The sequence below is a fragment of the Chiloscyllium plagiosum genome, unplaced genomic scaffold (assembly GCF_037043375.1).
Source record: "Chiloscyllium plagiosum isolate Xiang-an unplaced genomic scaffold, Cpla_swu_hap1 HiC_scaffold_1, whole genome shotgun sequence".
NCBI lineage: Eukaryota > Metazoa > Chordata > Chondrichthyes > Orectolobiformes > Hemiscylliidae > Chiloscyllium > Chiloscyllium plagiosum.
In genome coordinates, this window is record NW_028270139.1 from 139017437 (window position 1) to 139045396 (window position 27960).

The 27960-nt window shown below is 40.4% G+C and overlaps 1 protein-coding gene across 3 annotated transcripts in view; it reads right to left on the reverse strand.

Moving 5' to 3' along the window:
• The window catches only part of uvssa (UV-stimulated scaffold protein A), a 110631-nt gene that overhangs the window by 48200 nt on the left and 34471 nt on the right, over positions 1–27960 (reverse strand). For all 3 annotated transcript variants that reach the window (XM_043708333.2, XM_043708245.2, XM_043708507.2), the window contains exons 8-9: positions 15022–15130; positions 7049–7205 (exon numbers count right to left, since the gene is read on the reverse strand). In XM_043708333.2, coding sequence (XP_043564268.2) covers positions 7049–7205; positions 15022–15130 — 266 coding nt within the window. The remainder of the gene's footprint in view (positions 1–7048; positions 7206–15021; positions 15131–27960) is intronic.

Below are 27960 nucleotides of genomic sequence, written 5' to 3' on the forward strand. Positions count from 1 at the left end.
AAATGAATTGTGCTGGAAACAAAAGCACAATCTCTACAAAAACAATGAGAGCTGCACTTGCTAGGAATACATTTAAACATAGACCATATGATACAAACAAGATCAAAAACAGTCATTAGAAGAATAATTTAATTAGAATAGTGAGAGCAGCAAGATTTTAAAAGACCTAAGGGCAACTTTTTCACACAGAGGGTGATGAGTGGATGGAATGAGCTGCCAGAGGAAGTGGAGAAGGCTGGTACAATTACATACAACATTATAAAAGGCACTGGATGGGTATATGAATAGGTGGGTTTGCACGGCTATGGGCCAAATGCTGGCAAGTGAGACTAGATTGGTTTTAGATATCTGGTTTGCATGGACGAGTTCAAATGAAGGATCTATTTCCATCAACCTGTACAACAGATGGTACTAAGTAATTCCCCATGGAGTTATCAGTTCAAATTCTGATCTTACAGATACCCTCAATCCACAAATATGCACAATGAGCTGGACTGTTTAATATTGATCAAGGAAACTTAAGCTATTATTTTTTCACATTCATAGATACAAGCAAGGAATCAAATCTAATATACTTAAATTTCTAAAAGACATCTGATAAGATGTCACACAAGAATCATTAAGTTGGAGGTAATATATTACAGCATTGGTTATAGATATTAAGCATGCAGGCTATGACTAGGAAATTGTCACAAGGATCAACAAAAGGGCATCATACAGTCAAAAACTCACACAGCACACAAACAGACCCTTTGACCATTCTATGCCAACCAACAAACCCCAAACTACATTATTCCCATTTGCCTGCTCTTGGTAATAGCCTATTATGCCCGGGCACTTTAAGTGCTCATCCAGATGCTTCTTAAATGTTGCAAACAGGACTTGCCTCCACTACCCTCTCAGACATCATGGTCCATTCTTGTACCACTCTCTGGGTTACATCTCATCAGGCCCTGGGAATTTATGCACCTGTAGTCCTGTCAAAATGTCGAATGTCGCCTCCTTATTAAGCTTAACTGAAGTCCCTGGTTACAGTGTCTTTTTCCTCTGTAATTGCAACTAAGTAGTATTCATTTAAGACCTCACCCACATCCTCAGATTCCATACACAGGGTGCCTCTTTGGCCTCTAACAAGTCCACACATTTTCTCCGGTAATCCTCTTACTCTTAATATACTTATAAAAGCTTTGGGATTTTCCTTAGTCCCATCTTTCAAAGATATTTCATGGTTTCTCTTTGCCCTCCTAATTTCCTTCTTGAGCAACCTCTTCACTGTCGATAGTTTTGAAGCTCCTTCCATGTTCTTACTGCATTGTACATCATTTCCTTCTTTTTCTTTATCAACTCACAACATCCGGGTTCCCTGGACTTGCTCCCCTTGCTGTTCAATCTTGGTCATGAATTTTCACTCTACTTTTTTTCCCAAAGAATCCCACTTCCCAATGAAGACTAATCTGCAAATAGCTGGCCCCAGGCTATGTTTGCCAGTTCCTGTCTAATGATATTGAAACTGGCCTTTCCCTAATTTAGATACTGAACTTTTGTACTATCATTATCCCTTTATCCCTTCCTAAAATGATTTTGAAACTTACAAAGTTATGGTCACTATCCCAAAATGCTGACTGAAACTTTAACCATGTGATGGGGCTGCATTCCAGATAAGGACATGCATTGCCCCATCTCGAGGAGGAACATTTAAGTATTGGCACAAAAAGCACTCCTGGATGCACTTTAAAAATTCAACCCTGTCTAATCCTTTCATACTGAGGCGATTCCCCCAGTTAATGTCAGCACATTTACAACTCTGTTACAACTATAACTCTGTTTCTCTCAACTTTCAGAGGTCTGTCTATGTTTTTGTAACTCTATCTCCTCTGAATGTTGTGAAGCTTGTAGTATAATACCAACAAAATAATCACCCCTTTTCATCTCTCAGTTCTACCCAGATGGCCTAATTTGAAGACCCTTGTAGAACATCCTCTCTCCTTACTGCAGTGATAGTTTCCTTTTCTCAATAATGCAGTGCCTCCACTTCTCTTACAACTCTCCATCATGCCTGTAAGTTCTATACCTGTGAATGTTGAGCTGCTACTTCTATCCTTCCTTCAACTTTGTGTTAGTGATTGCAAAAATAACATATTCCCACATGTTGATCTATACTCTAAGTTCATCTGTCTTATCAATCAAACTCCTTCCATTAAAGCAGATACAATTGAGTTTTCAATTGGACCTCCTATGTGCCTTATCCTACCTAACTCTTCTCTGCTGACTGGATTGTCCTAGCATTCCTTCTATATCTGATCGGACCCTGCTTCAGACTTTACACCTACTCTGCTCCCCATTCCCTTCCAAAATTAGTTTAAAACCTCACAGCAAGGATATCAGACTCACTCCAGTTTAGGGGCAACTTGTCTAGGAAGGCAGATGGCCTACCTATATTATTGCTCGACTATTAATCCCTAGACTCAGGTAATGTCCTATGGATCCGGTTTCAAATCCCGTCACAGCAAATGGTGGAATTTGAATTCAATACAATTCAGGAATTAAGAGTCTGACGATGACCATGAATTAATTGTCAATGGTTGGAAAAATCCATCTAATTCAATAATGTTCTTTAGGGAAGGAAACTGTCATCCTTACCTGGTCTGGCCTACATGTGAGTCCAGTCCCACAGCCAATATGGTTGACTCTTAAAATGGTCACTGGCAGTTTAGCAATCAGGAATGGGCAATAAATGCTGGCCTAGTCAGCGACATCCTCATCCCATGAATGAATTTTAAAAAGGTTTGTACAGGTCCCACCTACTCCAAAGTTTGTCCCAATGGTACAAGAAGAAGGTAGATAGGTTACTGTCAGGTGACAGAAAGGGAACCTGCAGGCAGTACAAGCGTCTCCTGTGGCAGTTAGCCTCAACCAAGTATACTGTTTTGGATACTGTTGGGGCAAGACGACTTACCAAGGGTAAGCAATGGGGCACAGGTCTCCGGCACTGAGTCTGTCCCTCTTGCTCAGAAGGGAAGGGGAAGAGGAGCAGAGCATCAGTCTTGGGGACTCCATACTTAGGGGGACAGATAGGAGATTCTGTGGGAACGAGAGGGATTTACGGTCAGTGTGTTGCCTCCCAGGTGCCAGGGTCCATGATGTCTCTGGTTGCGTTTTATGGATCCTTGAGGGAGAGGGGGAGCAGCCCCAAGTCAGGGTCCACAAAAGCACGAACGACATAGGTAGGAAGAGAGATGGGGATTTAAGGCAGAAATTTAGGGAGTTAGGGTGGAAGCTTAGAGCTAGAAGAAACAGTTTTCATCGCTGGTTTGTTGCCTGTGCCACGTGCTAGCGAGGCGAGGAATAGGGAGAGAGAGGAGTTGAACACGTGGCTACAGGGTTGGTGCAGGAGGAAGGGTTTTAGATTCCTGGATAATTGGGGCTCTTTCTGGGGTAGATGGGACCTCTACAAACAGGATGACTTCACCTGAACCAGAGGGGTAGCAATATCCCGGGAGGGACATTTGCTAATGCTCTTCGAGATGGTTTAAACTAATTCAGCGGGGGGAATGGGAACCTAAATTGTAGCTCCAGTATACAGGAGGTTGAGAGTAGTGAGGTCAGAAATAAGGTTTCAAGGTCGCAAGAGTTCACCAGCAAGTAAGAAGGTGGTTTGAAGTGTGTCTACTTCAACACAAGGAGCATTCGGAAAAAGGTGGTTGAACTTGCAGCATGGGTTGGTACCTGGGATTTTGATGTTGTGGCCATTTCAGAGACATGGATAGAGCAGGAACAGGAATAGTTGTTGCAGGATTTAGATGTTATAGTAAGAACAGAGAAGATGGTAAAAGAGGTGGAGGTGTGACATTGTTAATCAAGGACAGTACTACGGTGGCAGAAAGGGCACTTTGAGGATTCGGCTACTGAGTTTGAATGGGTTGAGGTTAGAAACGGGAAAGGAGAGGTCACCCCGTTGGGAGTTTTCTATAGGCCTCCGAATCAGTCCTGAGATGTAGAGGAAAGGATAGCAAAGATGATTCTCGATAGGAGCAAGGATGACAGGGTTGATGTTGTGGGGGACTTTAACTTTCCAAATATTGACTGGGAGTACTATAGTTCGAGTACTTTAGATGGGTCAGTTTTTGTTGAATGTGTGCGATAGGGTTTCCTCAAGAGGCCACATTGGGTTTGGTACCGGGTAATGAACACAGCCCACTGTTAGATTTGCAGCTGGGGAGCACTTTGGTGATAGTGACCACAATTCAAATTATGTTTACTTTAGCTATGGAAAGGGATAGGTATATACCATAGGGCAAGAGTTTTAGCTGAGGGATAGAAACTGCAGGGGATGGGCACAATTGAAATGAGGAGCTGATTCAAGGATCAGCTACTGTGTGTCCTTGATAAGTATGTACCTGTCAGGCAGGGTGGAAGTTATAAATGACCTGGATGAGGGCATAGAAGGATGGGTTAGTAAATTTGCAGATGACACTAAAGTCAGTAGAGCTGTGGATGGTGAAGGATGTTGTAGGTTGCAGAAGGGCATAGATAAGCTACAGAGCTGGGCTGCGAGGTGGCAAATGGAGTTTAATGCAGAAAAGTGTGAGGTGATTGACTTTGGATGAAGCAACAGGAATACAAAGTACTGGGCTAAAGGTAAGATTCTTGGTAGTGTAGATGAACAGAGAGATCTTGATGTCAATGATCTTTGAAAGTTACCACCCAGGTTGATAGGATTGTTGAGAAAGCATACGGTGTGTTAGCTTTTATTGGTACAGGGATTGAGTTTTGGCGACTTGAAGTTATATTGTAGCTGCACAAAACTCTGGTGTGGCCGCACTTGGAGTATTGCGCACAGTTCTGGTCACCATTTTATCGGAAGGATATGGAGGATATGGAAACTTTGGAAAGGGTTCAAAGGAGATTTACTAGGATATTGTTTGGTATGGAGAGAAGGTCTTATGAGGGAAGGCTGAGAGACTTGAGATTGCTTTCGTTAGAGAAGAAAATAAGATTGAGAGGTGACTTAATTGAGATATAAAAGATAATCAGAGGGTTAGCTAGGTTGGACAGTGAGAGCCTTTTTTCTCGGATGGCGATGGCTAGCACGAGGGGACATAGTTTTAAATTAAGGGGTGATGGATATAGGACAGATGTCAGAGGAGTTTCTTTACTCAGAGTAGTGGAGACATTGAACGACCTGCTTGCAACAGTAGTAGACTCGCTAACTTTAAGGGCATTTAAATGGTCATTGGTTAGACATATGGATGAAAATGGAACAGTGTAGGTTAGATGGGCTTCAGATTGGCGTAAGGGCTTGTATTGCATTGTAATGCTCTATGTTTTAATGATCCAAAAATCTAAAGCCTTCCTATACTATTCCTTTAGCCATGTGCTCATCTGACCTATCTTTTTTTCCCCACTAGTCAGCATGGCATAGCAGTGGAAGTTATCTGGAGATTACAACTTTAGAGGTCTTCCTCTTTATTCTACTACCCAACTCTCTAAACTTCTTGTTGCAGGATCGCATTTCTGTTTTTACCCAGGATGTCAGCACTAACACACACAATGACTGCCAGCTGATCACTCCAACCAACCCCCCCACCCCCCACCTTCTGAGCACCTTGCAGCTGCTCTGAGACATCTCTGACCCTGGCAAAAATGAGGCAGCATATCAGTCGAGAGTCCACAGAACCACCTGTCAGTTAAGATTACATTCATATAAAGATGAGAGCAATATGTCTAAGTTTGCCAATGACACAAAGGCTCTCCAACTGGAAGGACATGGGTAGCAGACAGCTGGGGATACCACTTAAGCTCCCTTCCAAGGCTCACATCATCCTGACTATACTGCTATTCAATCAGTCACTGGGTTAAAATTCTGAAATTCTCTGCCTAATAGCATTGTGGGTGTACCTAAATTACATAGAATGGAGCAGTTAAGAAGGTGACTCGCCACTATCTTGTCAGAGGCAAATAGGAATAACGAAGAAATGCTGACCTTAGCCTGAGACGCTTACATCTCAGTGTATAGGCATTCAGTGAAAAACAAAGTAGATTTTAAGTTCAGCTACAGAACACGGCACGGTGGCACAGTGGTTAGCACTGCTGCCTCAGCGCCAGAGACCGGGGTTCAATTCCCGACTCAGGCGACTGACTGTGTGGAGTTTGCACGTTCTCCCCGTGTCTGCGTGGGTTTCCTCCGGGTGCTCCGGTTTCCTCCCACAGTCCAAAGATGTGCAGGTCTGGTGAATTGGCCATGCTAAATTGCCCGTAGTGTTAGGTAAGGGGTAAATGTAGGGGTATGGGTGGGTTGCGCTTCGGCGGAGCGGTGTGGACTTGTTGGGCCGAAGGGCCTGTGTCCACACTGTAAGTAATCTAATCTAAAAAAAAACAATAGAAATTGCATTTCATAGTAACGCCTTCAATATGAAGTGCTTTGAAAGATTAGAAGTGTTTTGACACATTATACTACATATACAAGTCTTTGTAACGTTCAGTTGCTCTTGTTAAAAACATTACCACACTTCTCTGTTAATCTACATAATAGTTTTGATTCTATGTCATGAAGGTGAATTCATAGATCAACATAATATAAAACTACACATCTGCGAATCTGGAAATATGGAAGCAAACAGCGTGACATGAGAAACTCTGCATCTTCTGTAGACTTAATCATTATTAATAAGTGATTAATGGTGCATTTTTCAGGGTAAAGGATACAAGGTCACTTCCTAGATCACTGATGTCAATTGCAGGTGAAAAATAAAAACTTGTTTTCATATAAGAGCACTGTAGCTCCAACAGAGCATCACTAATGCAGATAGCCATCATCTCAAAATGCTGCTTCCTTTTTTACTACACTGATATAAAGTTGCTTCTCATTGCTGGGGCAATATGAAACCAAGAGCATCTGATGGAGGTATTTTATCTGATTATGTTTGAGATGCTGAAGGACAGCTTTTTAAATATTAAGTAAGGATGCTACATGAATGCATATTATTCTTGTGGTGCATTTATCTACAGATGTTTAATGGTCACAAAAGAGAAAATGAAATCCAGTTACCTATGCATCTGCGAGGCCAGCTTTGTCTTCAAGATCTTCAGCGTTGCTGCGGCACTTGTTGGATCAGATTCCTCATCATTCCTCCGTGGGCATGTGGGGCCAGACAATGGCATTACTCTCTTCACCGTTTCCTTAGTGTTTGTCAGTGGCTCCAGTCCTGCGGTTACATACAACATATAGAATAGCACTTCTGCTTGTAACAGGAATAAAGATTTGAATATGCACAAATAACTAATATTCATAGTGACAGAGTGTATTATAATTATTAATTTCTTCAAATAGTTATCAAGGTGTATGAAACAGTAAAGTACTACACGTTTGTTTAAAAAAAGGTTTAAGCACATGTTTAAGTAGGTTATCTAAACGAGTTAGGGGAACATATAGCTCTCCCACCTCATAGTTAAAAGACTGCATTTTTTGGCAGTAAGCCTCAAAGATGAAATATAGTTTTTGAATTCCACATCCACAGCTAATCAGTAGTAGTAGGGTGCTACATTTAGTAATTTGCAGAAATTAGAGAGAGATCCAAGGAAAGGCAGGTTTTGAAATCGATCACTATCAGGTGATCTTATTAGAAATGAAAAGTGAACATATGTTAGGAGAGAAGAACCAGACTCAATTGCATAAGCTTCAAGGTCATGTAAACAATTAAATCTCAAGACATTTTCTGACCAAGCTAAAACATGAACTGCAATTTAGAAAGATATCAGAAAATTCTAGTCCTCTGTGGAACTGCATCTTAATAGTTTGATAAGGGGAAAATTGAAGGGGTACAATTAGTTAGCTTCGTGCTGGGTTATATCAAAAAGAAGTTGCTACAAGCATTTCTGAGACAGTGAAATCTCGTGGAACGAAGTACCCAAAAGTTGTTTCTTGCAAAAATTATTTTTCTCCTTTATTTCCATATACAGCTCCATTTTGTTGTAAACTATGACCTCTGTAAAGAACTATAACAAACCAAAACCTTTTTGAAGTTGTTCAGTGTCACCTATTTGCCTGAAGGAATAACAAAGATAGAGCTAAAAAGATGAATCAATAACAGGAAATGGCAAGGCTGGGTCTGTGGCTGAAAGCTAGGCCACTGAATGCTGACATTATTGATTTTAGCAAGTTCACTAGGACTTGTAATTAAAATGTAAATTTGAGAAAGAGATTATGTCCTGACAGAAATCTTGGGATTAAGAAGAAGATAAAGGGCCTCAGCGGTGCAGAGAGAGAAAGAGAGAGAAGGAAGGTTTCCTCAGCTGTGAGGCTTTACCTTTACTTTAACAACATTAGATCGGCTCTGAAGTTTAATTGGTAAATTGTTCAGACAGATAATAGAAACTGCTGATAGAAGTTGAACCATGGAAAGCTCTTACGGACACTAATGCTTGTAAACTTTTTAACTCTTGACCTTCTGAATTTTGCTTAACCCTACCAAGTCAGCTTTTTGGAAATTGTTTTAACTTGCTGAGCAGAAAGCATGTATAGCCTTGTGTTGGAGGTAATCTATGAAATAAAATATTGAATGACTTTAAAAACTGATGCTTTAACTGAAATCAAGAGTACCACCAAATGGTTGCAGCACAGGGTGACATTTGGCCCAGCAAGTCAATGTCAGCTCTTTGAAGCACAAGTTAGGTAATCCCACTTCCCCCAACTTTCCGAGTACCCCTGCAGATTTTCTCAATTCAGGTGCTTATCCAAACTCTCTTTAGAAAGTCATTTTTGAATTTGTCTCCATCATTCTCTAAGAAGTGCATTTGAGGTCTTAAACATGTTTTTATGCAAGGAGGTTTCTCATTGCAATCAACTTAAAATTGGCGTCTTAACTCTCTGGCAAAGAGCACCATTTCTCTCTATCTAGAACCTCATTGTTTTGAGCACTCTATCAAACTTCCTCTCAACCATTTCTTCATTCAGGAGACTTAGTCTTTGTTTTTCTAATCTACCCAAGCAACAGAAATCTTTTTGCCATCTAGTAAATCTTTTCTAACTTATCTCTAAAGCCTTCAAATCAAATGTAATATCCCTAACTGGATACCACAGATGGAAGATTTCAGGTCCACATGAAGACAGGAACGAGTTGGAAGGACAGGAAAATTAGATGATTTCACATTGGGACAGATAACCAATGTTTTCGTCCTAATCAAGTTTGTTCTAGGTGAAAGGGCTGTGGATGACTTTCGTATTGTAAATTTCTCAGCTCCAGCCAAGCCAAATTATAGCAACTCATACAACAGCTAAATTTGTGACGGCTGTCTGTCCGTTTTGGACTGGCTCTTGATCTGCATTAATTTGTGCATGATTGAGGGCATACGCATGGTGCTAGGGTGTCTGCTGAAGTCATTCCCAATCCTTGCCTTCAATCCCCAGCCTGACAGAATCCCCCAATACTACTTACCTTTGTCCTAGTTACTGTTTCAACCTAGGAGTGCTTTACCAGCAGCGGTCACAGTCCCTTTTTGTGGTGCTGCCAAGTTCTCAAACTGTTCACCTTTGATTGGTTGGCAGCTCGAGGCAAGCAGGACATTCTATTCTAGGGTCCTTATTTGGGATGAAGGCCTGATTGTGTCCACTTCAGTGCCCTACCTTCAAAGGGTCAGAGTAGATGGCTCCAGGAGGTCTACCAGCAGTTGTGGAGAGGAAGCAGAGTTAATGTTTCAGGTTCAGTGACCCTTCTTCAGATCTAGTCTGAAAAAGGGTCAGTGAACCTGAACATTAACTTTGCTTTCGCTCCACGGATGCTGCCAGAATGCTGAGGTTTCCCAGCAATTTCTGTTCATGTTTCTAACATTCAACATCCACAGTTCTTTGATTCGTTTGTTTACTGAAGTGTTCTGTTGCTTTTGCAAGGTACTCACCTAAAAAAAGATGTAGCCAAATTCTCCACTTGAGTCAGTATCAGTATTTTTTACACAGATTCATCTTAACTTTTATTTTTAAACATCTCTATTTATAAATCCCAGGATTTTGTGAACTGTTTTAGCTATTTTCTGAACCTGCCCTGCCACCTTCAACAATTTGTACACATAAACTCCAGTACATATAAACACTGCTTAAGAATCCCTTAGAGATTTATTTTATGTGACAACATATGACCATACAAATTAGAAGGAATGCGTCACTCAGTCCCTTGAACTTGTTTTGCCATTCAATAAAATTCATTTTGCATTCCTGCCTGGCTCCAATAACCTCTGACTCTCTTGCCTATCAAGAATCTGTTTCTGCCTGAAAGATATTCAATGACTCTCTCCCTTAAAAGGTCATGGAAGCCAAGTTCCAAAGAATCACGATCCTCAAAAAAAATCTCATCTGTCTTCAGTGGACAAGCCTATATTTTAAATGGTGACCCAAAGTTCTAGATTCTCCAACAACAGGAAACATCCTTTTCTCATCCACCTTGTCGGAGGCCGTAAGGATCCTGTATGTTTCAATCAAGTCACCTCGAACTCTTCCAAACTCCAGCAGATATAAATCTCCCCTTTCAAACTTTCATCATTAATACCCTGGGAATGGGCAGATGGCTTTGCGTCTCAAACTTTCCCTGAACTGCTTTTGCCGCATTTATGCCATTCAATAATTCACTAATGTACAGTATCCCAGATGCAGGCTCATCAATGCCTGTATAACTGAGGCATAACCACCCTACATTTGGATTCAATTCTCCTTACAATAAACTATAACATTCCAAAAGCTTTCTTATCACTTGTGGACCCTGCACAGAACATAGAAAAGTAAAAGGAGTAGGATAGCTAGCCCTTCAAGCATGCTCTGCCTTTCAATCTGATCATGGCTGATGATTGAACTCAGTATCCTGTTCCTACCTTCTCCCCATACCTTTTAATCTCTTTAGCCTCAATAATTGCATTTAACTCCTTCCTGAAAACATGCATTGTTTTAGGCTCAACTATTTTCTGTGAAAGAGAGGACCTTAGATTCACCACTTTCTGGATGAAGAAAATTCTCCTCATCCAAGTCCTACACTTTGTCCATAAACTGTGACCTCTGGTTCTGAACTTCCTGATCATTGAGAACATCCTTCCTGCTTTTACTAACTAACCTTTCATGATTAATGCGCCAGGAAATGCAGATCCTTCTGCATCTCAAAGTTCTACAATCTCTCATTATTTAGAACACTTTTTTTATTCTTCCAAATGGACAATTTCATATTTTCCAATATTATATGCTATTTGCCAAAACTATGCCCACTCATCTAACCTGTCTGTACCCATTTGTAGCCTCATGTCCTCTTCACAACTTTTCGACATTCTTTGTCATCAAATTTAGCAACCATACAGATTTGAAGGCCACCGTGCCCTGATTTAAGAATATATTAAAATGTTTATTTGTTTGCGTTCCACCAGAGTATTAGTACTGGCAAAAAATGTCCATTTGAATATCTGTAGAATTACACATGGGAATAAATGGTTCCACTTAAATAAGGGGAGTAAATATTAGCAGCATTGGATTTGACATCCACTACATAACTTGCCCAGCTTTCCTGATAAAGGAAGGGAAAATTGTGTAGATTGGACAAATTCCTGTGACCTCATTTGAAATGCAAAATGTATACATGAATTTGCTGCAGTACTTCTAATAGGAGAGGATATACTTAAAAGTTTACCTGGACAACTCCCATTACAAATATAAACATAGAAATTTATAATGGATAAAGAGAAGTGTGAAGACAGACAAAAGACTTTTAATGTATCACTACTTTATAATCAGAGTTGTCAGGAACAGAGACAGTAGTATATTCCGAGGTTATATTTGTTTTGCACCTGAGAAAGCTCCTAATGCCTTTCAAAACATTTTCCGAAGTAAACCTTAAAATTATTTTAATATTTTTCCTTAAATTGCTGATACTCTATCACTGAACTAGTTGAAATTGTGATCTAGTTTTAATCTATTTAAAAATCTAAATTTCATTTATTGTACAATTTAGATTTATTTTAATACAAAAAGCAAATGTGAAATTATCAGCAATTTGAATATTTAAACTCTGGCTCTTGTTCAGGGTTCTGAACGTTGGTCAACAGAGAAAAATCACAAAGCAAGTCATCCCAGTTGGTTTTTCTTTGGCTGCATTCAGTATTCTGGCTTTACAACTTAATGCTGACTAAAAACTCAGCATGTGGAGAGTCACAACGAAATCCAATATTGTACTATTCCATATCATTGTATACAATAATCAACTTACTTGCAAAACTAGACAAAAAAAATCAAATGGTGAACTAGTTCAAATTATTTAGCTCCACTGCATTCATCTAATACTCGAGAAAAGTGATGATTCATCATGTGTACCCAGGTTAATGAGCTACTGAAATATGGGAAGCAGAGTAAAACTTAAGTCCAACATTACAAACCAGTGCATATCAATTAGAAGAGAGAAACCTGCTGGATTTTTCTATCCCCAATAAAGTTATAATGATGTACAGTGCAGTGTGATTCATTGTTACCCTGTCAATAAACAAAACATTTCATCTGAATCAAATGATTGGAAGTTTAAATTGCACTCCACACATGTAAGCATAAAATCTCAGTTGACACTGAAGTACAGTACTATGGGAGTGATTACACCTGGGGTGCGATCTTGCAGATAAGCCATTAGATTGTGACCCTGTTTGTCCTCTCAAAGAGGGGAAAAATGGAAAAAGGCAAGCAGAGAAGCTCCAACTGAAGCATCTTACTCTTCCGCCATCTCGTCTAAACATAAAGACCTTGGCCAATTACTGCCCCATCACTCTGCACCTGATTATCAGTAAAGTATTGAAAGGGGTCATCAACAGTGCAATCAAGCATCACATGCTTTGCAATAACCTGCGTGGTGATGCTCAGTCCAGGTTCTGTCAGGGCCCACTCAGCTGTTGACCTCATTACACACTTCATTCAAGAACAAAAAAAGAGTGAGGAGAGAGTGACTGCCCTCGAGATTAAAGAATATGGCATCAAGGAGCCCGAGCAAAATGAAAGTCAAGGGGAAAATTCTCCTCTGGTGAAGCCACACCTACCACAAAAGGAAGATGGCTGTGGTTGTTAGAGATCAGTCATCTCAGCTCCAGGACAAGTCAGGAGTGTGATATTCCCTGATAATTGCACAATGTTCTTCATAGGTGTGGTTCTTCAAATATTGAAACGGTTCCTGGCCAAATGCAACAAGATCTGGATCAAATATTCAGGTTTTGACCGACAAGTGGAAATTTGTGCCACACAAGTGTCAGGCAATTACCATCTCCATTAAGAGACAATGTAACTGCTTTCATAGCGTAGGATCTTAGAGCAGGATAAAAGGCTGGCACAATATTGAAGACCGAATGGCCTGTATTGTGCTGTACTGTTCTGTGCTGCATATTTAATAGCATTGCCATCATTGAATATACCGCTATCCCCATTCTTGGGGTTACCATTGACCAGAAACTCAACTGGACTAGCTTCTGACTGGCAACACATCCACAAATATTCATTCCCTCCAACTGATGCTCAATTGCAGTATGATGTACCATCGATATGATGCATTGCAGAACTCCACCAAGTCCTTACTCAGCATATTCCAAACCTGTGACGACTACCATCTAGAAGGAAAAGGGCAGCAGATACAGAAGAACAACACCATCAACACCTGCAAATTCCCCTCCAACCCACTCACCAGCCAGATTTCGAAATATATCGCTGTTCAATGTCACAAGGTCAAACTCCTGAAACTCTCTGCCTAACAGCATTCAGATGTATCTACACAAACTGGACTGCAGCTTACCACCATCTTTTCAAGGTCAATTAGGAATGGACAATCAATACTTTCACAGCCAGCAAGATCCCATGAATAAATAAAAATCAATTTGGAAAATAGATGGTATGTTAGCCTTTACTGCAATAGGATTTGAGCACAGAAGCAAGGAAGCTTTGCTTCAATTTGTACAGAACACCAGTGAGACTGCTGCTTGAGTACTGTACGCAATTCATGTCCCCTTGTCGAAGGGAGAATACGCTTGTTTGCAAGAGAGTGTAGTGGAAATTCAACAGACCGATTCCTGAGACGGTAGAACTGCTCTATGAGGAGAGATTTAGGAGACTGGGCCTTTATTCCCTTGCATTTAAGATGATGAGAATGAATCTCAAAAATTTATTAAAGGACTAGACAGAATAGATGCAGAAAGGAAGTTCCCCTAGCTGTGTGGTCTAGCCCAGAAGATACAGTCCCAGAAAAATACCCAGTAAGTAAATGACAGCAATTAATCAAGTCTAAATAAAAATGAACTCCATTTAGGAGTGGCATGTGCAGCAATGTCTTCATACATAGGGTTGTGAATCTTTGGAATTCTCTACCCCAGAGGGCTGTAGAAGCTTAGTCATTAAATAAATTCAAGACAGAAATTGGTAAGTTGTTAATTACAAATAACATCAAAGTAGATGGGAATGGTGAGAGAATTAAGTTGGATGATCAGTCATGGTTTTGAATGATGAAGCAGGCCAGAATGGCTGAATGGTCTACTGCTTCTATGTTCCTACACTCCTACCTGGTTGAATTCATATCAATGAATTTGGAAAAGCATTGCATAAGTCCATCAACTGCTGGAGTCTTTTCCTTTTAGCAAAGGCCACATCACTGATATATATGTGATGTCACAGACTTTTATATTTCCATTAAAATAAGCACCTACATGCTGCAAAGAAAGTTTATCACTGGAAGGAGAGCTGAACAGTTGAGTTGGTACTGGAGTTAGGATGTTACGTTTGGGTTTGCAGAGGTAGCTGGGGCAGGGAGAAACACATTCAAAAGACAAAGTTATTGGATGTTTGTCAGGGAGTATCACAAGATGTTTATTTGTTATAATGAATGGGTTTTCAAATAACTTGGTAATCACTTCCTCAGTCATCACTGGCAGATTAAGTACACAGCTGATCACCTTATTGCTTAATAATGGGGCTTTATTTACTTAGCTGTGGGAGAGTATGCTTAAAAGTGGTAGCCAGCAGCTGCATAAACTCACCATACTCCTCCCGAAGGTGCTCCAGAATGTGCGGCTCATAACCTTCCTTCTCTGGAACTTCAACAAAATCATCGTCATCGTCATCATCTTCCTCATCGGTCCCTTTCATCTGTCGAAGCAAATCAAAAGAAAACCTGTCACTATCGCTGACCTGTGAAACATCCTAATTATACTCTTCGGAAATGACAGGAGCACTTAACTTTCTCAGTGAGTAAATGACAGCAATCAATCAAGTCTGAATAACAATGAGCTGCGGACCTGAAAATTATTTTTGTATAGAATCTACCCAGGAATTTATGAAAGGTGAAACACAACCCAAGGTTTAGGGTGTTATGGCTTTCAGCTTGCACACTGCACATCAAACACTAAACAGAATTTATGCGTTTTAATTTTCTAAAAGGTGCAGTCGGAGGCGATGTAGTGCTACAATGCATAACATATAATGTCCTTTTTAATAAATGCAAGAAATTCCACCATTTTCACTGTTTACCATTTTTCAAAATATGAAGTAAAATTAGGATATTTAGTCATAAAGAAACTAATCGTGCACTTCTCACTAGAGAGGATAAAGCTCAAAAAAAGGCTGATTTATCCTGAAAAGCATATCTCCTAGAATAGAAATAAAAGAATAGGCCTTCCTTTTTTTTTGTTTTATATATATTTACTGTGTGGATTTCAAAACTGCTGCATGCAGGTAACAATTGACCATCAATATATCCCCAGTAAAGGAAACACCTTGGCCAAGAAGGCCCAGTTTACCCATATACATTATACGAAAATAAGGGTATTTAGAGTTAGATGTTGTGTGGAGGTGAAATTGGCCACCAGTAAAACAAATCGGCAACTGTGAATATGTAATCAGGACTGTAGTTCATTCAAATTTTGTTTCAATCAAAACAGAGGTGCAAATTTGCCACAGTTTATGCCCAGGGCAAATCAAAATCTTCCACGATTTGGTCACCTTCCAGTCACCTCAAAATTCTTTGCAAAATTCATTTATTTTGGAAAATGCCCTGTTCTTATATAGCCAAAATAATTATGTAAAATAACAATACCTATGCCATATAAGAGAGGGCTCAGAAAAGATTTGTTAGGTTTGTTTTAGGGTGAGGGACTTTGGCTACGTGGATAGACTGCAGATGATGGGGCTGCTTTCCTTGGAGAGAAGGATGAGAGAAAATTTAATAGTAATATTTGATGGGGAATGTTAGTGGAAGAAGGACTGTAATTTAAGACAAGAGGCAAAGAAACAATGGGGAACTGATGAAAAGTTATTGAAACTAGTATTTTATATTAATTAGAGTGAAGGGGACAGATTCAATTGTAACTAAGAACATAAGAAATAGCATGAATAGGCCATTTAGCCTCTCATGTCTGTCCTGCCATTCTTCAAGTCTGTAGCCTCCTTCTGTGTCAGTTCAGCATAATCTTCAACTCCATGGTATTTCAAATACATATCCACCTGCTCTTTAAATACTTTGTCATCTCCCTTCCATAACCATTTAGGGTACATGATTTCAGACATTCACTACCCTCTCGGAGAACAAATCATTTGCATCTCAATTTTAAATGAGTGATTCCTTAGTTGGTAACTATGAAAAAGATTGTTCAAGTTTTCCCTATGAGTGGAAACATCTTCTCAACATCTAACTCTAAATCCAGCAGAATGTTGGATGATGAAATAAGATCACTCCTCATTGCCTGCAGTACTCCAGCAGAACTCTGAACAACAATGTCCAGTTGTAAGACGACTTTATTTTTAAATGCCAATCCCCTAGCATAGAGTCACAGAGTCATAGAGATGTACAGCATGGAAACAGACCCTTCGGTCCAACCCGTCCATGCCGACCAGATATCCCAACCCAATCTAGTTCCACCTGCCAGCATCTGGCCCATATCCCTCCAAACCCTTACTATTCATATATCCATCCAAATGCCTCTTAAATGTTGCAATTGTACCAACCTCCACCACATCCTATTGCAGCTCATTCCATACATGTACCACCCTCTGCGTGAAAAAGTTGCCCCTGAGGTCTCTTTTATATCTTTCCCCTCTCACCCTAAACCTATGCCCTCTAGTTCTGGACTCCCTGACCTCAGGGAAAAGCCTTTGCGTATTTACCCTATCCATGCCCCTCAATTTTGTAAACCTCTATAACGTCTCCCCTCAGCCTCCGACGCTCCAGGGAAAACAGCCCCAGCCTGTTCAGCCTCTCCCTGTAGCTCAGATCCTCCAAACTTGGCAACATCCTTGTAAATCTTTTCTGACCCATTTCAAGTTTCACAACATCTTTCCCATAGGAAGGAGACCAGAATTGCACGCAACGTTCCAACAGTGGCCTAACCAATGTCCTGTACAGCCGCAACATGACCTCCCAGCTCCTGTACTCAATACTCTGACCAATAAAGGAAAGCATACCCAACGCCTTCTTCACTATCCTATCTACCTGTGACTCCACTTTCAAGGAGCTATGAACCTGCACTCCAAGGTCTCTTTGTTCAGCAACACTCCCTAGGACCTTACCATTAAGTGTATAAGTCCTGCCAAGATTTGCTTTCCCAAAATGCAGCACCTCGCATTTATCTGAATTAAACTCCATCTGCCACTTCTCAGCCCATTGGCCCATCTGGTCCAGATCCTGTTGTAACCTGAGGTAACCATCTTCGCTGTCCACTACACCTCCAATTTTGGTGTCATCTGCAAACTTACTAATTGTATCTCTTATGCTCGCATCCAAATCATTTATGAGGAGAAAGTGAGGACTGCAGATGCTGGAGTACCAGAGTTAAAAAATGTGGTGCTGGAAAAACACAACAAGCCAGGCAGCATCCGAGGAGCAAGAGAATCGACATTTCGGGCATAAGCCTGATTCCTGAAGAAGGGCTTCTGCCCGAAATGTCGATTCTCCTGCTCCTCGGATGCTGCCCGGCTTGCTGTGTTTTTCCAGCACCACATTTTTGAACTTCAAATCATTTATGTAAATGACAAAAAGTAGAGGACCCAGCACCGATCCTTGTGGCACTCCACTAGTCACAGGCCTCCAGTCTGAAAAACAACCCTCCACCACCACCCTCTGTCTTCTACCTTTGAGCCAGTTCTGTATCCAAATGGCTAGTTCTCCCTGTATTCCATGATATCTAACCTTGCTAATCAGTCTCCCATGGGGAACCTTGTCAAACGCCTTACTAAAGTCCATATAGATCTCATCTACTGCTCTGCCCTCATCAATCTTCTTTGTTACTTCTTCAAAAAACTCAATCAAGTTTGTGAGACATGATTTCCCATGCACAAAGCCTTGTTGACTATCCTGAATCAGTCCAGCAATAAAGATCAAAATTCCATTTCCCTTCTTAATTACACCCTGCAGCTTTCATGGGTGTTTCATGGATAAAAACACCCACATCCCTCTGTACTGCACTTGTTTGGTCTCTCTCCATTCAAATAATACACTGCCTTTTACCAAATACATTGTGACATTAAACTCCATCTGCCAAGTTTATGCCCACTCACTCAAACAATCTATATTCCTTTGCAAATTCCTCATGTCCTCATCATAACATGCGATCTGAAAGGGAAAAACTTGCAGTGCAACAGCATATAGGCAGAGAGCAGATTAGGTGAGTCCTTCTCACAGAGAGCCAAATGACTGCTTTCTGTGATGGAGCAATTCTATGATTATTGTACATCAGGGAAACTACAACTAAATGATGCTGATGAGCAGTGCAATAAAATTGCCCAATACAAAAAGAAAGCAAAAAAGTGCTGAAAACTTTGCACAATCATTAGAGCACATTAGGACAGAATGAAGTGAAATATATTCTCTCTCTATTTAAAGGCAGATTATCAGAATGATATCATTTTGTTAAACTTCTTTTGATCTTTATTGCTGGACTGATTTGGGATAGCTTTTTGTTAAAATGCTGCAAAAACACTAAAATGCATCAAAATGCATTTAAATGTTTTACTGTACTTAATTTTATTGAAATAAAACCAATGAATTACTCATCGCTGTATCATCAGAGCAAATTAAGCTAAAGGAAATGGCTATTCTAAATATTTGAATGGTTGAAAAAACTTGCTTCCCTATACATTTTGTTTTGCGTAAAATCTTAATAGAATCATAAAATAAATTCTCCATGGTCTAATTAATTTGGGAGGCAATCTCAATTACTTCCCACCCAGGAAATCAGTTTTGCTCTGTCTTAAATAAGTGTCTGTTACACTCTAAAAAATGATGTTATAAGGCATCCTTAGACAAGTGAACTCTAAAACTTCATTTGTCATTCTGCAGGCTTGATGGCTATGCATTTAAAAACCCATTCTATCTTATAAACTAAAAATTAAATGTACTCAGCTGTGATAGTCGTCATTGCATCTGCTATTTATATGCTAATATCCTTTCGAGAAGGTCCTGCAAATTATAGCACTCAAGTCAGGTGCAACTACCCTCAACCTCTAACAATACAAAAAAAATTCAAAAGATTTGTGGCAAAGACTTGTAAAATCACAACTAACTTGCATTGTTGTTCTCTGACAATTTCAGCTTACATTTATAGAGACATACCTAACTGACAAATAATGAGTCAATAATAAATGAGAAAGTATGTACAATCATAGCTCACAAGAATTTTTTTTAAGCAATAGTCAGGTTTAAAGTCAAGTTAAATGCAAGACTGTGATACTAAATGCTTATTAGAATTCTTGGAAAATATTTAAATTGATACCATAATGTGTGAAAATATTTTGGGCTACAGTTATGCCTGTTTTTATAGGTTAGTTTATTAATTTTACTGCAGTTTTGATGGAAAACAATGAAAGATTAAGAACCTAACTGAAATAAACAAGTACACAACAATTCTGAGCTCATGCTTTTCTATGATACAACTACATCTTGCTTTAATAGAACAAGGTCATAGCAGTTAGCTGGAATTTATTCAGAGGAGATTAGCTCTTTACCAGCAATTTTCATAATAATTGAAATCTAAAATGTTAATTTATGCAAGTTAAAAGTTCATTTTCTCAGTGCCACCCAAAATACACTGCTGGTGGTAAATAATTTTCCATATTTTAAATGAAGGATAGCTAGTTCTTTAAATGTCTTGATGACAAAATAAATGCTAAATAGCCAGGAATAGTGCAGGTCCAACTGGGCACAAAGGAGAAGGCATATTGATAATTAAAATGTCACAAACGGGAAGAAACACAAAAAAGGTTACCCCCTTAAATTTAGAGGACTAAAGTGCAAAAAAAACCAGAAACATTTTGCTACAAGAACACAAAACCTCAACAGCATTTCTGGGTACTCCATCCTTTTCAGTATATATTGGCCTCACAGAGAACGAAGTGTAATTGGGCAGAAAAATCTTGGATTCTAAAGGTTAAGTAGCAAATTGAGATGACAAAATCAGGGCCGTATTCCCGAGAATTTAAAATAATAAGTGTTGATTTGAGTGACGGTTTCCAAGGTATTAAAAGTATTGGATAGGGTAGCTCATAGAAACAATTTCTACAAGTTGAGAATCTTGGACTGGAGAGACAGAGTCATAGAGATGCATAGTACGGAAACAGACCCTTCGGTCCAACTCATCCATACCGACCAGATATCCCAACCCAATCTAGTCCCACTTGCCAGCATCTGGCCCATATCCGTCCAAACCCTTCCTATTCATTTACCTGTGAGATGCCTTTTAAATATTGCAATTGTACTAGCCTCCACTACTTCCTCCCATACACGTACCACCTGCTGCATGAAAAAGTTGCCCCTTTGGTCTCTTTTATATCTTTCTCCTCTCACACTAAACCTACGCCCTCTAAACCTCCCCCATTCCAGGGAAAAGACTTTGTCTATTTATCCTGGCCAGGCACCTCATCATTTTATAAAACTCGAAAAGGTTTATAGCCTCCGACGCTCCAGGGAAAACAGACCCAGCCTATTCAACCTCTCCCTATAGCTCAAATCCTCCAACCCTGGCAACATCCTTGTAAATCTTTTCTGAACCCTTTCAGGTTTCACAACATCCTTTCAATAGGAAAGAGACCAGAATTGCATGCAATATTCCAACAGTGGCCTAACCAATATCCTGCACAGCCACAACATGACCTCCCAACTCCTGTACTCAACACTCTTGACCAGTAAACGAAAGCATACCAAATGCCTTCTTCACTTTCCTATCTACCTGCGACTCCACTTTCAGGGAGCCATGAACATGCACTCCAAGGACTCTTTGTTCAGCAACACTTCCTTATTATACACTTACCATTAAATGTACAAGTCCTGCTAAGATTTGCTTTCCCAAAATGCAGCACTTCACATTTATCTGAATTAAACTCCATCTGCCACTTCTCAGCCCACTGGCCCTTCTGATCAAGATCCCGTTGTAATCTGAGGTAACCTTCTTTGCTATCCACTACACCTCCAATTTTGGTGTCATCTGCAAATTCACTAACTGTACCTCTTATGCTCACATCTAAATCATTTACATAAATGACGAAAAGTAGAGGATCAAGCAACAATCCTTGTCTCAGGCCTCCAGTCTGAAAAACAACAGTCCACCACCACCTGTCTTCTACCTTTGAGCCAGTTCCGTATCCGAATGGCTACTTCTCCCTGTATTCTGTGAGGTCTAACCTTGCTAACCAGTCTCCCATGGGGAACCTTGTCGAAAGCCTTACTGAAGTCCATATAGATCACGTCCACCGCTCTGCCCTCATCAATTCTCTCCGTTACTCCTTCAAAAAACTCAATCAAGTTTGTGAGACATGATTTCCGAGGCACAATGCCATGTTGACTATCCCTATTTCATTCCTTGCCTTTCCAAATACATGTACATTCTGTCCCTCAGGATTCCTTCCAACAACTTGCCCACCGCCGACGTCAAGCTCACTGGTCTATAGTTCCCTGGTTTGTCCTTACATAGAACATAGAACAATACAGCACAGAACAGGCCCTTTGGCCCTCGATGTTGCACCGACCTGTAAACTATTTTCAACATGTCCCCCTACACTATCCCATCATCAACCATGTGCTTATCTAAGGATTGTTTAAATCTCCCTTCTTAAACAGCAGCACCCCTTTTAAACAGTGGCACCACGTTAGCCAACCTCCAGTCTTCCGGCACCTCATCTACGACTATCGATGAAACAAATATTTCAGCAAGGGGCCCAGCAATCACATCCCTAACTTCCCACAGAGTTTTAGGGCACACCTGATCAGGTCCTGGGGATTTATCCACTTTTATGCATTTCAAGACATCCAGCACTTCATCCTCTGTAATATGGACATTTTGCAGATGTCACCATCTATTTCCCTACATTCTATATCTTCCATGTCCTTTTCCACAGTAAACACTGACGTAAAATACTCATTTAGTATCTCCCCCATCTCCTGCAGCTTCACGCAAAGGCCACTTTGCTGATCTTTGAGGGGCCCTATGCTCTCCCTAGTTACCCTTTTGTCCTTAATGTATTTGTAAAAACCCTTTGGATTCTTCTTAACTCTATTTACCAAAGCGATCTCATGTTCCCTTTTTGCCCTCCTGATTTCCTTCTTGAATGTGCTCCAACTGCTTTTATACTCTTCTAAGGATTCACTCGATCTATCCTGTCTAGACCTTACATATGCTTCCTTCTTTTTCTTAGCCAAATCCTCAATTTCTTTAGTCATCCAGCATTCCCTATACCTACCAGCCTTTCCTTTCACCCTAACAGGAATATACTTTCTCTGGATTCTCGTTATCTCATTTCTGAAGGCTTCCCATTTTCTAGCCATCCCTTTACCTGCAAACATCTGCCTCAATCAGCTTTTAAAAGTTCTTGCCTAATAATGTCAAAATTGGCCTTCCTCAAATTTAGAACTTCAACTTTTATCTGGTCTATGCTTTTCCACCATTATTTTAAAATCTAATAGAATTATGGTCGCTGGCCCCAAATTGCTCCCCCACTCTCAGTCATCTCAGTCATCTGCTCTGCCTTATTTCCCAAGAGTAGGTCAAGTTTTGCACCTTCTCTAGTAGGTACATCCACATATTGAATCAGAAAAAATTCTTGTATACACTTAAGTTCCTCTCCATCTAAACCCTCAACACTATGGCAGTCCCAGTCTATGTTTGGAAAGTTAAAATCCTTATTATTTTTACAGATAACTGAGATTCCTTTCCAAATTTGTTTCTCGATTTTCCTCTGACTATTACGAGGTCTATAATAAAATCCCAATAAGGTGATCATCCCTTTCTTATTTCTCAGTTCCACTCAAATAACTTCCCTGGATGTATTTCCGGGAATATCCTCCCTCAGTACAGCTGTAACGTTATCCCTTATCAAAAACGCCACTCTCTTTCCTCTCTTGCCTCCCTTTCTGTATCTCCTGTAGCATGTGTATCCTGCAACATTAAGCTGCCAGTCCTGTCCATCCCTGAGCCATGTTTCTGTAATTGCTGAGATACCCCAATCCCATGTTCCTAATCATGCCCTGAGTTCATCTGCCTTCCCTGTTCAGCCTCTTGCATTGAAGTAAATGCAGTTTAATTTATCAGACCTACCTAGTTCTCTGCTTTGTCCCTGCCTGCCCTGACTGCTTGACTCACTTCTTTTCTCAACTGTACCCGTCTCAGATTGATCTCTTGCCACACTATCTTCCTGGGTCCCACTCCCCAACCTTTATAGTTTAAGTCCTCCAAGCAGCTCAAGCAAATTTCCTTGCCAGTATATTAGTCCTCTTCCAATTTAGATGCTATCCATTCTTCTTGGACAGGTCACTTCTACCCCAAAAGAGATTCCAATGATCCAAAAATATGCCTCCTTCTCCCATATACCAGCTCCTCAGCTATGCATTCATTTGCTCTATCCTCCTATTCCTACCCTCACCAGCTCACAGCACTGGGAGCAGTCCAAATATTACTATTCTCAAGGACCTCCTTTTTAAACTCCTGCTTAACTCTCTACATTCTTCCTTCAGAATCTCATCCTTTTCCCTTCCTCTGTCATTGGTTCCAATGTGTACAATGACCTCCTGCTGGTCCCTCTCGTTCTGCACCCTGTCTGAGACATCCTTGATCCTAGCACCAGGGAGGCAACACACCATTCTGATGTTTCACTATATTCAATATTTTAGAAGTTCAGATATTTTAGTAGTAAAATCAGAAACACAACTACACACAAAGGGCGATCGAAGTCTTGAACTCTTTCATAAATGCAAAATATGGAATGTGAATTTATGATTTTAGATCAGAGATTAATATGGAATTAGGTCATAGTACAGTCATCACCGCACTGAAGGGCAGAGCAGGGCTAAGAGGCTAAATGACCTGCTTTTCTTCCTATGGTGATTCTACTTTTGATGATCCCTGGTTGTCAAGCTTCAATTATCATTTTCCATAGAAGAATAAAAGAGTCAGTAGCAACGTGGATATAAAATTGGCTGTGACTGGAAACAAAATAATATGTTCAATGGATTGAGTTTGAGGGACTTGGTCACACCCAAGGTTTAGGCAAATAGACAGATGACCATGAGAAGACGTAGGCAGTCAGTGCAGGAGTCTCCTGTGGCTACTGCCCTCGCACAATTACTTCATTTTGGATACTGTTGGAAGGGATGGCCTAGCCGAGTATAGCAACAGTAGCAGCTAGCAACAAAGATCAGCGTTTCTGTGGCTGCAAAAGAGACTCCAAGATGGCATGCTGCCTCCCTGATGCTACGGTTAAGGATGTTTCTGAGTAGGCACTGAACATTCTCAAAAGGGAGGGTGGGCAGTCAGAGATCATCGTGAACACTGGTATTAATGACATAGACAGGTAGAATGACAAGGCCCTGCAAAGGGAATTAGGTAGGAAACTGAAAAGCAGAACCACTTGAGTTATAATCTAGAGATTACTCCCTGTGCCAGTGATAGTACAGTTAAATACATGGCTAAAGAGCTGGTCCAGGAGGGAGGGCTTCAGGTATGTGATCATTAGGATGTCTTCCTGGGCAGAAAGGGCCTCTATGAGGAGGACACGTTGAACCTAAATTGGAAGGGAACCAATATCCTGACAGGGAGATTTGTTAATGTCGCTCAGGAGGATTTAAACTAGTGTGGCAGGGAAGTTTGAACTAGAGCAATAGGTCTGCAAGTGAAATGATCGAGGGGGAATTAGAAACTAAGGCAAGTAAGACGAAGAGAAGTACAAACAGGGAGAAGTTACAGATCACAGCAGGATTAGCAGACTAAAGTTTGTTTGTTTAAACTTTGACAGGTAAGGCAGATGAATGTATAACATCACAGAACTATGATGTTGTAGCTATTATAGAATTGGTTGCAAGAGGAATAAGACTGGCAAACGAATGTTCCAGGATTTAGATGTTTCAGATGGGATAGGGAGAGATGTAGAAGAGGTGAGGGAATTGCATTACTGATTAGGGAGACGATCACAGCTGTACTGAGACCGGACACCTTGCAGGACTCATCTAGCGAGGCCAGTTCAGGAAAAGGAAGGGTGTTATTACTTTGATATGATTGTACCACAAGCTTCCCAGCAGCCAGAGATAGAGGAACAGGTTATGGAAAAGTATGAAAATGAGAGGGTGTTGTGGTGGGTGATTTTAATTTCCCTTGTATTGACTGGGACTCGCTTTGCGCCAGGCACTTGCATGTTGAGGGGGCAAGATTTGTTAGGTGTGTCTAGGATTTCTTGAAGCAATTTGTAAATAGTTCCATGAGGGAAGAGACCATACCAGACTTGATATTGGAAATGAGCCCAGCCAGGTGTTCAGAATTTTAGTGGGGAGCATTACATGAACAATTAACAATTTCATAACTTTAAATTACTTATGGATAAAGATAAGAGTCGTCCTCAGGTGAAAATACTAAACTGGGGGAAGTTAAAAATCACACAACACCAGGTTATAGTCCAACAGGCTTAATTGGAAGCACACTAGCTTTCGGAGCGGCGCTCCTTCATCAGGTGATTGTGGAGGGCTCGATCGTAACACAGAATTTATAGCAAAAATTTGCAGTGTGATGTAACTGAAATTATACATTGAAAAATTGATTGTCTGTTAAGCCTTTCATCTGTTAGAATACAGTGATAGTTTCACTTCTTTCATGTGTAAATCACAAAACCCTTTTTTTTAAAGTTGCATTCTCGGGTTAGCTGTTAACAATGGTGATAGCTGGACAATATGTTGAAGGTGTTAGCCCCCTGTGTTCTCCATCTATGACCTGCTGTTTAGATTGATTCTAATCTAAAAAGTGAACTAACAGAGTTTTACATAAATTCATGCAGTTTTTGAGCTCAGAGTTCTACATGAATGTATGCAGTTTTTGAGCAAAGTGCAATGTAACTCTGCAAGTACAAATTCACCACACAAAATATGTGTGTGCATGTGGGTCTTTGTCTGTCTGTGTGTGTCTGTCTGTCTGGGGTGGGGGTTGTGAGTGTGAGAAAGTGTGTGTGTGTGTGTGTGTGTGTGTGTGTGTGTGTGTGTGTGTGTGTGTGTAGTGAGTGTAGAGTGTCTTAAGTCTGTGAGGGGGTGCATGTGTGGGAGTGTGTGTGTCTATAAGGCGCGTGTGGGTGTCTGTGTGCGCGTCGGCAGGAACTAAGGAATGTAGACTGTGGGTGGCTGTTTGAGGGCAAATCTGCAGCTGGAATCTTTTGAAGGCTAGTTGGTTAGAGTTCAGGACCAGCACGTTTGTGTGAAATTGAAGGATAAGAATGGAAAGATTCAGGAACCTTGCAAGACAAGAGACATTGAGAATAGTCAAAAAGAAAAATGAAGCCTATGTCAGGCTTAGGAAACTGAAGACAGACATAGTCTTCAAATAATATCAATAAAGCAGGAAAGAACTTAAACAAGGAGTTAGGAGAGTTAAAAAGGGACTATGAAATTATCTTAACAAACAGACTTAAGGAAAATCCCAAGGCTTTTCTCCACATATAAGAAGCAATAGGTTAGCTAGGGAAAGTGGTCGAAAGCAAAGGAGGAAATTGATGTGTGGAGGCAAAGGATGTGGGTGAGGTCCTTAATGTATACAATGATTCTGTATTCATAAAGGAGAAGGACATGGTGGACAATGAATCGAGATGGGGTATATTGATATTCTAGGACGATCAATATAAAAAAGGTGGTGTTGAATGTTTTGAAAAGCATCAAGGTAGACAAGTCCTCAAGACTTGATGGAATTTATTCCAGTATACTGAGGGAGACGAGGCAGAAAATTGCTGGGGCTTGTACAAAATCTTTGTATCCTCTCCAGTCAAAGGAGAAGTCCCAGAGGATTAGAGAATACCCAATATCGTTTCTTTGTTTAAGAAGGGCATCAGACATAATCAGGCTGATGAACCTTGCATCACTGGAGAAGATTCTTAGGGACAGGATTTATTCATATTTGAAAAAATATGGACTTATTAGTAATGACTCCCGCAGCGGAAGTCATTTCTCACAAGCTTCATTGAGTTTTTTGAAGAAGTGACAAAGATGATTGATGAGGGCAGAGCAGTAAATGTTGTCTACACGAAAACATCCAAAGAATTCCAGTTGCTAGTAATCAGAAACAAAAACAGATTACAATTACTCTAAAAGCTCAGCAAGTCTGGCAGCATCTGTGGAGAGAAAGCACAGGTAACGTTTCAGATCCAGTGATTCTTTTTTGACCAGGTCCCTCATGATAGTTGATACAAAAGGAGAAGTTGCATGGGATCCATGGTAGGCTGCTAAGATGGATACAGAACTGGTTCAGTCATATGTGATGAGGCTGCTCCTTCACCAAGGTTATGAACTCCTTGGCCTTTTTTCCCCCAGATAGGTCGTAAACAACAGACTCTGAAAAGTCTGGAGGTGATGCGTTTTAGGGCAAATTTGATAATAGCTAACAGAGACTGTGTCAGGCAGAAGGCTTTTAAAAAAACTTGTACAATGAAAGGAGAGTGGTCAGTCCTCCAAGGTCAGCTTTACTCGAATTTGT